Source organism: Spermophilus citellus (genome assembly GCF_964194105.1).
Source record: "Spermophilus citellus genome assembly, chromosome: 4".
Classification (NCBI taxonomy): Eukaryota; Metazoa; Chordata; class Mammalia; order Rodentia; family Sciuridae; genus Spermophilus; species Spermophilus citellus.
In genome coordinates, this window is record NC_138185.1 from 42,915,698 (window position 1) to 42,930,886 (window position 15,189).

Consider the following 15,189-nt stretch of genomic DNA (forward strand, 5'->3'; position numbering starts at 1 on the left):
CCTTGCCTGGTCGTGGACACAGCAAGACAGGTGTTATGACAAATGTCCACACAGGCCTGGTCCCAGGAGATAAGCCTCCCCTCAACTGGGTGGTCCAAGTGTGTTACCTCATCTCCAGGTGACGACTCCCAAGAACCCTCAGAGCTGCAGACTTGTCCAAGAGACTAGAAATAAGATTTTCATGTGTACCTCCTGACCCTCAATGCTCACAGCTAACTCAATAAAAAATAAATTAATAAAATCACCATGTGGCTGAACAAATACATCCATGGATCAGGTACGGTCTGCAGGCCACCTCTGCCCTTGGCCAGAGCAAGGCCTTTGTAGCCAGGTGGCCTGGGCTATAGCTTTTAACTTAACTCCTTCCCTCCTGAGTTCTTTGAACAAGGGGCTTAACCGCATCCCCCCCCCCGCCCCCCGCTTTGCCTCTCTTTCTCTGTGAAGTAGGAGTAATAATCATTCCTTCCTAACAGTGTGGCTGCAGATAGTATACTGCAACATGCTTGAGACAACGCCTGGCACAAGGTAAAGCACTGAACAATAAATTCACAGGACCATCCTTCAAGGACCCCAGGAAGAATACAAGACCTTGACCCCCTTCTAAAGAGAGCCCCCTGCCCATTGCCTATTCTCAACAAACAAAGGAATGAAGAAGTCATGCAAGGGTGAAGCTTGGGAACCATCCCCTCCATGGCCAAATCTGTCCAAGAAGATAGGTTGGACAGAACACCAGAGTCGGGGATCCCCTTGCTATAGCCTCACACCATTGTCCTTACTCCAGATGCTAAATTTAAGTAAGCAAAGCCTTGTGCTTCTAGAGCTCCCCACCAAGAAGCTTGCAGTGGCTCAGAAAATGTGCTTAAAGCCCCAAACTTCAAAACTACACTGCCTTCTGTGACCACACAGGAAGGCTTTATCACCTAAAATTAAATTTATCTTACAAAAAAGCATTTAGGGGTCTCTTTCTCTTTCGCTGCCAACCATGAATTACTTTGAATAAATTATTCTTTGCCTGCATAATCACCAGGCCTCAGCCATAAAAGGAAGATGTCAACCAAAAGGGGATTCCTGAGACTAGGCAGCCCAGTGCTAGATCAGCAGCTGACCCTCATCTCAACCCCCCCGATCTCCAGTGTGTAACTGCTGGAAAGTTCCTGCACAGCTCACACTCAACCTCCTTTCCCAAAGGGGAGAGAATCAAACCATTCCAGTTCCAGGAACTGCCTTCTGGGTGCCTGGTGACAGCTGGTGGCTAACAGGAGGGGTTATCACCTCAGCGCCAGTTTGGGCCAATCAAAAATCTCCAGCTCAACTCCAGCTGTTGCTGCAGGTACCCAGTTGCCCTGCCCAGAGCAGGCAAGTCCAACTAGTCTCCAAACACAAATACTGTACCTACTGTGTACCCAGCAGTATGCAAATACTAGGCCTGAAAAGGCAAATTAGAAGCAGGACTACATGTAGAAAAGGCAGTGGACAGGGGGCAGTCATGCAACAGCGTAATATGAAGGAGACCAGGGGAAGCTCCTACTGTAGCAACATCACTTTAAAGCAGGCCCCTGAGTTAAGCACTACTACAGGAATGGGAGCAGCCCAGGAAAGGCACTGAGACTAGCAGGAGCCTGGCTAGTCAGATTCCAAAAGAAGAGGGAGGTGAAGCTGGAGTAGATCCAAGGCTTCCCAGGCTCCAAGGATCTGGATTTTACCCTGTAAGCAGAGAAATGCCTAAAAGGGAGCAAGGTCTATAGTTTGGGGAAATGATTTCAGTATGCCAAGATGGACCAGGATAGAGGCAGACAGTACAGGTAAAACCCCCAAGACAAGGGTCCAAACCCAAAAGTATTTAAGAAGCCAAGCCATGCTCCTAACATGGAGCATGATCTTGGGGGCTGGGAAAAGAATCAAAATCAGCTCCAAAATCAGCTCAGGCCAGGCACTGGCCAGCCTTCCTGACAACAGGCAGGCAAAGGAAGAGTGCCTACATTGACCCCTGACTGCTAAAGACAATCACATCTGGCATTCAAGTGCACTGGAAGTAAGCACAAATCAGGTTGGGGCCTTTACTGAGCCCTTTCCCTTTGATTAGAGGAAAAAGTAATGTTACCAAATTAAGAGGACACGTATTAAATGGTTCTAATGAAATTTAAAATGTCCTATAGACTGAATGACTCTGTTTCCTCTGTATACTTCTGTTCTCCCCTCCTCCTGGAGATTTCAATAACAACAACCAAAAACAATTTTTTTTTTCTTTTTTCTGTGGGAAAAAACCCTCACACATCACAATATTTTTAAAAGACAGATAACTAATGGAGGACTTCTGGGCAAGATCCCTCCTTGGGTTTCCTCAGGCATACAAGGTTAGTGGAAGGAGAACACAATTTCAATGACAATCAAGATTTTACCTAATGCCTGCAGAAATAAACAAGATGTTTACAATCTTGGTCTTTCTGACTACAGTTGCCTAGGCAGTGATTAGAGCCCCAGCACTGCCATGCCTTAAAGTGACCTAATGGCGATTTCTGGAAGAATATCATCTAGTGGCTTCTCACTGATACTTGGCTCACTTCCCTAGGGTCCGTTTTTGTTCTCTTTTTTAAAAAAGAGGAAGAAAAGCAAAACTTGGGTTTGAAGAACTTAGCACAGAAGGTGAATAATGGCTCAAAAGCCCCTGAGAGTTGTCCTCAGAGCCTCAGACCCTGAGAAACTGACTTAAAGTCAAAAGAAAAAGTATCACGACTTGTTGGCAGTGGGCAAAAAGCAGTTTGCAGGGAAGGGCAGTGCTGGAAAACTGCCCAGGGAAACTCTGTGCTGCCATCTGCTGGCTGTGCAACTCCTGCAAGGTCTGAGCTCTACTTTTCCACTTTTTGAAACAGGAAACCTGTAAATCCACTGTACAGAACTGTAGGGGATAAATGCAGGCAAAGGAGTATCATGAGCCACACATCTCAACACAAACTAAACAGCATAATGGTCACCCTTCCTGTGGTGACCAGCAGGAGGCCTAGGACACAGCGGGCCCAGGATGCAAAAAGGATGGTGGTAGTAGTGAGGAGTAGGAAGGGGTGTTACTATCATTTTAACAAATAGTCTAAGTAAGGAATATGCTCTGCTGTGGTTACCTGGAATAATTTTCCTGGTAGCTTTGATAATTCCTCCCTATACAATCTAAGCTCCACCCTCATTAGGCTATAGACTCAACTCTAGACTTTGGATTGTGTTTCCTGTTGTTTATTTCTGCCTAATCTGGTGAAGGTTGAATGGTGGCCCAGGGAGGTTGCACACAACAAGGGCTCACAGGCTCCATCCCACCCTCATCCAACAGGATGCTGCCAGATTACAGGATGTGGGAAACACCTTTAACTTTCCACCTTTCCTCAGCTCATAAACATTTACCAGTGTATGCCAGGGGCTGGGATGAGCATTGGCATCATGATGGAGGCCTGAAAACTGGCCTCCATTCTAATGCCCCAAAAGAAGAAGGTATTCCTTTCTGCTGTTTTCTCCCTCCTAAAGGGTGGTGGGGCTTTCCTGAGCCTTGACACTCCGGCCCCAGAGTAAAATCAGTAAATGTGAGCAGGCTGGAAGAGGGGGTGGGTCACTCAATGAAAAGCCAATCCACAGTCTATGAGAGAAGTACCATGCCCTCAAGGGCCCCCCTTTCCCATCAGGCAGGAACAGAAAGGTCTTTGGTAGGCTCCCCACCTGTGACCTGGTCTCAGACTCTTCCCATAGCAACACAGAGTGAGTTAAGTTCCAGTTAAAAGCATACTGTTCTAGACCCATTCTAACTGTGGAGTCCCCAAACAAGAATACTATGCAGATCCCAGTCTCTCTTCCACTGCCCATACTACATTGACTTAAACTTAGCTCCAGGTACTGGGACGGAGTAGTTCTTCTGATAGTGTAACACCAAGATGCCGATTAGTAAGCAATCGACAGCCCAGGGATCAGGGCAGAAGGTAATCTGACATAATTACAAGGACAAACACTAATTCCGAGGATAAAAACAGATTTTTAAAAAACAATCATAACCATATACATACGCTTCCTGCACAAGAAACTGGGCTTTCCTTACATGCTATGCACAAGTTCTGGGCTATCAGCTAAGGTCAGTAATGGCACCCCAAACACAAGACACTTTAGTTCTGGGGAATTTCTACTTTAGGATTCTGCCAATTCTCTTCTCTCTAAACAATTAAAAAAGACTCCAAACTTCTTGTTTCATAGGCCAATGTTTTTGCTCACTCCATGCTGGGTTTATGATGCTCCCCCGTGAACTTACAGCCCTTTCCACAGTGCCATAACAAAGACCATGTGAGCAGTGATTAACTCAGAAAACAATTGTGCTGGCCTCTCATCATAAATTGCAAAATGTTTTTGGAGAGCAATGCAATACCATCTTCCTAAATTAAAAATGTACCCACCTTTGACTCAGCAATTACACTTCTAGGAATTTACTTTATAGACACTCATACAGCAATATATGTACATCACTGCAGCATTAATTTTAGCAGCCAAAAAAGCCTGCACACTACTTAAGCATCATTTAAATAAATTACGATACATTCATGCTTCAGAATGTTATGCAGCTGAATGTGGCCATTTTGCAACTGCAGTGTGGAAAGATGTCACCAATACACTGTTAAGCAGAGAGCAGTTTCTAAGCTGTATAAACCACTGTTTGCATGTGATGAGTAGGGTCTCCAGGGGGAAGAGGGTGGTGATAGGCATGAAGTGGGAAGACTCAATTTTCCTTCCATGCCTCTATACTTTTGAAATCCTGCTTTCAGGAAACATTTATGTAATAATAAATTTTAAGAAGCAAGGATTAGGAAGGCAGGTGTTCACTGTCAAATTACAGCCATGGACAAGTGGTAAAAACCTGTCACATGGCCCCGGTCTGCTCTTGTAGGAAAATCAGAACAGATGTTCTGGAAGAGTTCCAACTTAGGCCTGCAGAATCATGCCCTATGTTTGCCTCCACACCTGCCAGGTCTCTTCTGGGGCACCTGTCAGCAAGAGCCCCACCCCACCCCCACTTACCAGGTGCTAGATAAGACCAAGAAAGCAACACCAGTTTCTGATAGACCCCAGCAGCTCCAGTGCTGGTTCTGCACTGGGACCTCACTCATAGCACCCACTGTGATGCAGAGGACAACAGACAGCCCAAATCATGCAGGAAAGGAGCCATGTATGATTCCAACATAGGGCTGGCAAAGACATTCCTGTCTTCACAGGGCCACCTGAAGGTGACCCAAAAGGCCATCTCCCTCCAAATAGCTCTTGTTCACTCACAGCAGGGCTGTCTAACCAGACTTTCTGTCTGATGGAGATGTTCTTTCTTTGCACTAAAAGGCCAACCACTGGCCACACCTGACTACTGAGCACTTAGGGTGTGGCTAGTGCCACTAAGGAATTGAATCCTTAATTTTATTTACTTTTGACTGATTTAAATGACAATTTAAATGGCCTGTGTGACTAGTAGCTCTCACAGTGGATTGAACAGATCTAGACCTTCACACTCTGTTGTCAACTGTTAAAGGATCCCTGGATCCTTTACCTGCCCAAGTAAAGGTGTCCTAGATCCGTGGGAAGAGCTCCCTTCCCAGTCTGCTCCACACCAGTAATCCAGAACCCAATTCCCATTCATCTCCCTGATCCCAGAAGCATGGTCACCAGGCCACTTCACCCTGTCCTGCCTGAAATTGTGAACACCCAGGGCCAATCAGCCCACCAGGAGTTCTGCCTACAGTTCCCCTTGGTTGGCCACATGTGGCCTCTAGAATGCAGACAGGCTCTGGATGGATGGAAGTTCAGTCTCAGCTAAGGGGCAAGGAGGCCAAGGGCAGGTCAGTTGGAGCTGACTACAGCCTTACCAACAAAAGGAGGAACATGTGTCTAACTGCATGGAAACACTAAAGCCTGCTTCTCATTTATGACTGCTCACCTTCCAACAGTCACAGCTGCAAATAAATCAGATTAATTCTGGTACACTAAACTCCATGTACAAGATGTAATGGCAAGAAGTGGAGACCAATTCCATAAGCCTCTGGTAAAAATCTGCACCATCAATTCAGATTGGTTCTTCAAACCCTCAGTCACAGTGCTTCACAAAAGCACGGCTGAAGATGAAGAAAAAACTCTAAGGGAATGCTGGACAAGGTGGGAACATCACTGCAAATGACCGAGAGTTCCTGGCCTGGAGAAAGGCCAACATGATGGAAAATGGCCAATACTCTGAAGCACATCACCCACCTGAAGTGGGTCTTCACAGAGCAAGGCCTGAACCGGAATTCTGTCATTTATAGCAAATGTCCTCTCTGTCCCATGTTTCTTCGGTGTTTCTCGCATATTTGTAAGAAGGAAAACCTAAATTGACTGTGAGGGAAGGCACACACTTCACTAAGCACACCCTGGGACCTCTATCCTATACATAGCTGCAAAGATGTAGGCACTATGCCAACAGCTCACCTTGCCCTTCTTGCCCCCACTACTTGTCAGTTGCTGGGGGTGGGTCTCCCTCCTGTGCCATTAGCAGGAGGAAGACAGACATGCAAAAATTAAGAAATGTTCCTGGAGCCCTTCAGCTAGAAAGAGTGGAAAATGCATTTGTGCTGGGGAATAAGCAGACTTTGAGAGTCCGTATGAGGCAAATTCAAATGGGTCATCTAGTCAAGGACAGCCTGGCCCCAAGAAAACCAGATAAAGCATTCTACATATATTCACCATGTTAACCTCATAACCCATAGTCAGTAGAGACCTCCACTTGCTTTGGACATTCTTAGATAACATCATCACAGAGCAGAGAAAAGTATACCATTCAATTAAAAAAACAATAACTCCTGAACATGTTCTTTCCTGCTTTGGTTTGATGATGGCCACATGGGGTCTGACAATGTAACTAATGGATACAGTAAAAACACATGATCCTTAACCTCCATCACTATCCACACAGACTAGCTATGGACACCTCCATTTAATGCATGCCAACCTCCTCATATCACGGCAGCACCTCCTTCCCTGCCCTCCATCTAGGAGATACTCAGCTTCTGTCATTCCAGGGACTCAAAGTCTACCACATCCTGAGTGTAAGTCAGGAAGCTGAGGAGATTCTCACCATTGCAGGGACATGGGGTATGGGCCACTCTGTCCATGGTAGGAGCAGAAGCTGAGTTTTGAGCATTAAAAGCAAGAATTCTGCAAGGCGTGGTGCCTTGGAGGCTGAGGCAAAGGATTGGAAATTCAAGACCAACCTGCGCAACTTAGTAGACCCTGATTCAAAATTTTAAAAATAGAGGCTGGAGTGACTCAAAATGGGATAGGGAGGAAGAGCATGAGAAGAAGACTACCACTAAATAGGGAAGAGAGGTGGGAGGGAATGGGAGGGAGAAGGGGAGTTGCACGGAAGATGGAAGGAGAACCTCATTGTTATACAGAATACATATATGATGTTGTGATGAGAAAAAGAAAAAAAAAAGTGTCACATTAGATTGGATAGAAAGGATGGGAGAGGAGGGGAGGAGTAGGGGGGATAGAAAGGGCAGCAGAATAGACAATATAATTGATGTATGTACATTCCATGTATGTATTATATGTCAAAATACATTCTGCTGTCATGCATGACTAAAAAAAAATTAAAATTAAAATTAAAAAAAAATAGAGGCTGGAGACCTCATTCCGTGATAAGAGCACATGCCTAGCTAACATGTGTAAGGCCCTGAGGTTGTATACACACACACACTCAAACACATACATTAAAAAAAAGGAAAAGGAAAAGCAAGAATTCTGAATCTTTCTTCCCATAAAGAACAGAAGACATCTACCCATCTACCGGAAGCAACAGAACTTTAGGCATATTAAACAGGCACAGAGAGTTCCTGACCTAGAGAAAGGCCAATACTCTGTAGCAAATCATCTACCTGGTGTTGGTCTTCACAAAGTATGGCCTGAAATACTCATCTTGGAGACTTTCTAATACACTGTTCTAATTCTATGGAAAAATAATCTACTGAATACATGCTCTTGTCAATTAGGCAGCACCTGGAACTTCGGGACTTACCACCCATCCATGTGTGTTGGCTAATGACTCCCTTCCAAGTTCATAAATGCCTCCTTTCATCTGTCCTGAGCTTACACTGCTTGAAAATTTCAAGAGGGTCTCCTTAGTACAGCTAGAGCTCTTGACCCAGTCATTAAGGCCATTTTCCCTTAATGACAATTCTGGGTGGCCTCTCCCAGCCTTTGATGATATGAATGACCTTCACCCTCTTGGGTCATCTTCTATGACTCCTACTCAAGGGTCTTTCTCTGCATTTCACCACAACTCTAAGATAAATCCACTGCAGAGGCCTGACATGCTAAGCTATATCTAGAGGGTTTACCAGATGCAGGAAAAGCAGTTCCACCTGCCTCTGACATCCAGGTATCTCTGGATTGTTTTCACATCGGGAAGTGTCATTATTGCTGGAGTTGTGTTTTTTGTTTTTGTTCTTTTGGAATGATGAACACAGAATTTAAGATAATATATCAAGACCCAATTTTATGCCCCTAAAATAATTTAAAAGGTCATTAAATAAGAAGGATTTTAATAGGAAATTATCTACTACAACAGCTCATTAGAATTTCTGTCCCATGTGGCCTTGCACAGAAAATTATCAAAGGCCTTCCACACAAGTATTTTCAACTTCAGGGGGCACTGTCACAGCCACAAGATCCTTCTTCAAGGTTACTTTCTGACTTCTCTGAATAATATTATTACATTGCAAAAAAAAAAAAAATCAGAAGACAACTGGACTTCTCAATGTGGAAAGTCAGTACTCTGAATCCACAGGTTCCTCATTCACGAATTCAACCAATTATTTACATAGCATCTATACTGTATTAGGTTTAAGTAATCTAGAAATGATTTAAAGTATTATGGGAAAGCTGGGGGTATAGCTCAGTGGTACAACCCTTGCCTAGCATACATGAGGCACTAGCACCATAAAAACAAAATAATAAGAAAGTATACAGGACAATGAAAATTCTAAGTCATTTTATATAAAGGTCTTAAACATCCAGAGAGTCTGAAATACACAGGGGATAGTCTTGGAATCAATCCCCTTAGTCATGGAGGGAAGACTATACATTTCCTTATTTTTTTATCAGTTATCACTCATCTAATGTCTTTGTTTTCTATTGTTATGTTGTCTAAAAAAATCTGGTATCCTACTTTTTTCAAATGAAAATCATGCTGTAAAGTTTCTGCATGTCACGGTGGAATATTCACACCCATCACTGTTGGTGGCTGCTCTGTGTCTGGGTGGGCAGAATGAATGTACTGAGTCCCCAGGCAGTCAGGGCCACTAACCACAAACCCTCTCTGCCACAGATTACACTTTTTGCTCAGAGGAGAGTCTCAGGAGTAGAAGAAAACTACAAGCCCCTCCAAAAGCTCTTGATATATTTTGCGAAATTGCTTTTTAAAAGGGTCATACAATTCACAATGCCACAATCTTTTTAACCACAGCCAAGTTTTCTTGCTTGAAGTAATCATCTTAAATAAAGTTTATTTTATTTGAATATTGTGAATTTTCAAAACTGTCTGATATATGAAAAGGTCCCTCCTAGCCTGTGTGTAGGCCTGGGGTAAGAAGCATCTCCTGGGAACTGGTAAAGAGTACAGTATCGAAGGCTCACCCCAAGCACTCCCCCCAGCTAAGGCACATCTTTATCTTAACAAGATCCCCAGGGGATGGTCTGCATATCAAATATGAGAAGAACTGCAGGAGGAGAAACATTCAGGACCTTCAAGGATATTTTTTTTGTGGGGTGGGGGGAGGGCTGTGCGGGGGGTGGGGTGGGGGTAAAGATGGCCTGCATCCACCAACCATGAGAAAATAGCAGAAAATGCACAGTGCAAATTCAGAAAAATGAAAAATACAAAAAAGTACTTTCCCCATGTTTCTAGACTCTGAAGAAAAAATAAATCTGCCTTGCCTTTCCAGTGTCACACCAGTTGCCCATTTCCCGCTTTGTCTTTTCCTGTTGGTCCTGACAATCCCACCTGGCCATCTGTGTAGTCAAGTTTCCCCACACCCACCTCTCATTACAACCTTGGACTGTCTTCCACCATCTGGGCAGATCAATATTAATTTCTTTTAAAATTAAATATATTTTATCTAAACTTTAAAGTTTTAGAAAGGGTAAGTTAAAGGGGGAGTAAGTAAGTTTTTATGAACATGGTGTTCAAAATCATTCACTGAACATTTTTCTTTCCTACTAAAATCTGATGCATCCCTCATGTATGTTCTCAGGGGTGACAAAGTTGATTTCTGGACCATTCTACTTCCCTACTTATAATCACAATATTTGGGAGAAATCTTCCCATAGCAGACAGGACAGGCCTTATAAATGCTATTTTAAAAAATCTATTCACTGTTCTTACCTTTTTCCCCTCAGATGGAGCTTTTACAACTTTTGTCAAGTTAGAGGAGGATAGCTCATTGAAAGCTTAACAGGAGACCATAAGTTAACTTGAAATAACTACTATTTTATCTATAATATTTAATCTTTCTTATCAGGATCATGGTAGTTATTTTCCTGGTTCAAATTTTCTTTTCACCTCAATCAAGCTGTTGCATAGATTTAGACAGATCACACATAAGTCTTATTCCTTACAAGGTTCTTTATTACTTGGACAATTAGGGTAATTTCAACTTCCCTTCCAATATTATTATCACCACCACATTTCTGTTTCACATCTTATTTCAAACATCTAAAACCATCCAAGGTAACAATGACCATGTTGTTGTTTTTGCAGGGGTGAGGATAAACCCAGGGCCCAGTACATGCTCCCAAGTGCTCTATCACTGAGTCATATAATCCCAGTCCTAATAATGACCACGGGGCACAGGAAGCACTAAACAACTCCATGTGGGAAAATCTGATGCCAGCCAGTTCTCAGCTCTACCCCTATCTGCGGGTGCAGTGGAACAAACATCATGTTAAAGACAGGGCAGTATGCTACTCTCCAGCCTTTGGAAGTAAGCTAAAGCCCAGTTCCTCAGTGTCAAGGTCTTAAAGGGCCAACCTGACCCAGGTGGGCCTCTAGATGCTGAGCAGGTCCCAGAGCCAGTCATGTGGGATGGGTTTCCTCATATACTCCGAGGAAATGTCCCATCAGAAACTGGAGTTGGGGGAGACCTGAGAAAGGGAACAAAGTTCAACAGAGGAGCAAAATAGGAAAATTCAACTTTTTAAAAACAAGAGGGCCCTATGCTACATGACACAGGTTCACACCTTCAAATGCCCTAAGATACCTTTCCTTAAGACAAACAGAATTAATTTTCCATTCAGTCAATGGCTATTCAAACACTGGAGGAGGAAAGAAGTGGAGAGGGAAGAGGAGGAGGAGACAAAATGAAATCAAATGAGTGATGCACTCTGGTCCAATTTCTCTACTAGTATGCACTACACAGATAAAGGCAAATTAATGCTCTTCATGATCTAATATCTGTCTATATGAAACAATTCCTACATTAATGTTCCATAAAACTTCCATTACATAACTAGGGTAGGAGCAGGGAAGAGAGGAAGGTTGGAGCAATATGGAAGAATGTGACTGCACCTTAAGAACATTACTCTACTGCTATTAACCCAACAAATATATATAAATGCATAAAGCTATACAAAAGCATCAGGTGAAATAAGAACAAAGAACAGTCTGACAGAATACAGTCGGATATTTAAGACTGACTTGTTAAGACACAGTCCTATGTAGACTATTCCTCATTCTTCAAATCCCCTATCCAACATCACTTTGCAGTCCTTCTCACTGGAGACAGAGAAGACTCCCTGCCCCTGGATTCAGGCTCAGTCACATGATTTTCCCTGGCCAATGATCCCAGGATAGATATGTTTCTACTTGAAATGCCCTTTTGTCCCTCTACCCTGGAGAGCCACTGAATCCCCAGCCCAGACCTCAGAATTAATACATGAGGACCAGACCTGAGCTCAACTTGCAGCAAGGAGCTGACCCAGTTAGACCACAGCTTGAAGCAGAACCTCCAAGCCAAGACATCCCAGCCAACCTCCAGCCAACTCACAGCAGTATGAAGAAGGGTAAGTGACTGCTGTTGTAAGCCATTAAATTTGGGGGATGTTTGTTACAGGGTCTTATTGTGGCAAAAGCTGACGATTACAGATGGCTCCTCAAGGGAATCCACAAGCCATATAAAGACAGCTTTTCCCTCCAAGGTCACAAAGAGACCAGAGTCACTTACCAGGCTCACCTTTTTTCTTTGAACCAGATTTCTTCTTTGCAGGAGCCTCTTGTTTTGGTGCCTCCTGGCCCTGGACCATGTCTGCATTTTTACCTTGGACAGGAACTGACTCTGACTTTTTACCCTGACTGGCAGCTGCATCCATCTTTTTGCCCTGGTTGGGAGACCCTTCTGCCTTTTTGCCCTGGTTGGGAGTTCCTTCTGTCTTTCTGCTTTGATTAGGGGTTCCTTCAGCTTTTTTCCCCTGGTTCGTGACACTCTCTGCCTTTGTGCCCTGATTAGGAACTGAATCTGGTTTTTTGCCCTGGTTGGTGGTCCCCTGTGCCTTTTTGCCTTGGTTAGGGGTCCCTTCTGCCTTTTTGCCCTGGTTGGGGGCTCCCTCTCCCTTTCTGCCCTGGTTGGGGCTCCCCTCTGGTTTTTTGCCTTGGTTAGAAGCCCCCTCCCCCTTTTTGTTCTGATTCTGGGCCCCCTCCCCTTTCTTGCCCTGGTTTGGGGGCCCCTCTCCCTTCTTGCCCTGGTTTTGGGCTCCCTCTCCCTTCTTGCTCTGGTTTGGCGTTCCCTCTACCTTTTTGCCCTGGTTCTGAGCCCCCTCTGCTTTTTTACCCTGGTTCTGGGATCCCTCTCCCTTTTTGCCCTGATTCTGGGCCCCCTCAACCTTCCTGCCCTGGTTTGGCGTTCCCTCCAATATTTTACCCTGGTTCTGGGCCCCATCCCCCTTCTTCCCCTGGTTCTGGGCCCCATCCCCCTTCTTGCCCTGGTTCTGAGTCCCTTCCCCCTTCTTCCCCTGGTTCTGGGCCCCATCCCCCTTCTTGCCCTGGTTCTGGGCGCCATCCCCCTTCTTGCTCTGGTTCTGAACCCCATCCCCCTTCTTCCCCTGGTTCTGGACCCCATCCCCCTTCTTCCCCTGGTTCTGGGTCCCTTCCCCCTTCTTCCCCTGGTTCTGGGCCCCATCCCCCTTCTTGCCCTGGTTCTGGGCCCCATCCCCCTTCTTGCCCTGGTTTTGGGCCCCATCCCCCTTCTTGCCCTGGTTCTGGTCCCCCTCCCCCTTCTTGCCCTGGTTCTGGTCCCCTTCTCCCTTCTTGCCCTGGTTCTGGACCCCATCCCCTTTCTTACCCTGGTTCTGAACCCCATCCCCTTTCTTGCCCTGGTTCTGAGCCCCATCTCCTTTCTTGCTCTGGTTCTGAACCCCCTCCCCTTTCTTGCCCTGGTTCTGAGCCCCGTCCCCTTTCTTTCCCTGGTTCTGAGCACCCTCCCCCTTCTTGCTCTGGTTCTGGGCTCCCTCCAACTTCTTACCTTGGTTTGGAGTTCCCTCCCCCTTCTTGCCCTGGTTCTGAGTTCCCTCTGCCTTCTTACCTTGGTTTGGGGTTCCTTCTATCTTCTTTCCCTGGTTCTGGGTTCCCTCTGCCTTCTTGCCCTGGTTCTGGGTCCCTTCCCCCTTCTTGCCCTGGTTCTGGGTCCCTTCCCCCTTCTTGCCCTGGTTCTGGGTCCCTTCCCCCTTTCTGCCCTGGTTCTGGGTCCCCTCCCCTTTTCTGCCCTGGTTCTGGGTCCCATCCATCTTCTTGCCCTGGTTCTGAGCACCCTCTGCCTTCTTGTTCTGATTTGGAGATCCTTCTGCTTTCTTGCTCTGGTTTGGGGTTCCCTCTGCCTTCCTGCCCTGGTTAGGGGTTCCCTCCCCCTTTCTGCCCTGGTTCTGGACCCCTTCTGCCTTCTTGCCTTGAGCAAGGGCAGGGACGCTGGTCTTGGCGCCAACTGGGGGCACAACAACCATAGGCACCTCCTTAGGGGAAGCTTCCAAGATGGCAGATTTGGAGGCAAGAACCTGAATGGAATTCACAACAGAACTGACTGCTGGTTCCACTTTGGCCACTTTTTTCTCCTTCTTCTTTCTGTCCTTAGGGGAGGAGGCTGGCTTCTCTTGGGGCATGGCTGGTACCGTAGCTATAGGAGCAACAACGATGGGGGACTGGACTTGGGTCAGGGCCGAAGTCATTTCAGGTGCGCGCACTGATTCTTTGAGGAGGATGGTCACATTGGGGGCCAGGTCATGGTCAGGTATCTTCCCATTAGGTTTCTCTTCCTTTTTCTTGGTCTTTCCTTTCTTCTCCACTGTCTTCTCCTTCTTCTTTTTCTCTACTTTCTGGTGGTGTGTTTTTGCCATCTCTTTGCGTTGGTTAGCTAGGGCTTCTTCATACGACGTCTCCTTCATGGAGAAGGTTGACACCAGGAAAATGCCGATGGCAGAAACAACCATGAACCCACCAAAGACCACAACCCCCAAGGTCTGAGTGTCGTAAATATCCATCTTGGCTGGCTTTCTTTTCACCTGCCAAATACATACATTTGATTACTTTTTGGAGAAACTGAAGCATTTGACAATTTCCATCTCCACCCCTGTCACCAAATCTAAGGTTTCACTAATTCTTTCTTCAGACTAAATTCAGATTAGAAACAAACCCAGGCAATCTTTGGTATCACACATTCTTACCTGCCCCTTTTTAGAAGAGACCAATTTTTATCCAAGATCTGAGCATCTCTTATTGATGGGAAGTGCAAATAATAGACAGATTGCAAAGTGTAGATCTACAACAGAGTACTTAATGTCCAGGAGACATTAAGATCAAGTCGCAGCTATGATCCCAATTCAAGATGTTCCCCATGGCAGGGGTCAAAGATGCACTTGAGCACAAGTAAAACCAGATATGAGACAGTGGGGAGTAGTAGGGACTGTGGAGAAAAACGCCCTGCCTAAATTAGGTAGTAGGTTAGCCATTCAGCCATAGCTGACTGCCATAGAAATATGAGTACTGAGTTGAGAGATGATCTAATTGTTCACATTAGGCAGAAATCCTTTTCTTCTTCTTCTTCTCTTGATGTGAAATTGACTGATTTTAAAAATACCATGTTAGTAAACTCAAAAACATCAAAGCCT

The 15,189-nt window shown here is 45.3% G+C and overlaps 1 protein-coding gene across 7 annotated transcripts in view; it reads right to left on the minus strand.

Moving 5' to 3' along the window:
- RRBP1 (ribosome binding protein 1) overlaps positions 1-15,189 on the minus strand; it is a 68,232-nt gene that overhangs the window by 30,255 nt on the left and 22,788 nt on the right. For 5 of the 7 annotated variants that reach the window (XM_081292655.1, XM_081292649.1, XM_081292653.1 and 2 more), the window contains exon 2: positions 12,261-14,583. In XM_081292655.1, coding sequence (XP_081148781.1) covers positions 12,261-14,562 — 2,302 coding nt within the window. In that variant the 5' untranslated portion in view covers positions 14,563-14,583. The remainder of the gene's footprint in view (positions 1-12,260; positions 14,584-15,189) is intronic. The other 2 variants (XM_081292651.1, XM_081292654.1) reach the window with 1 other exon arrangement.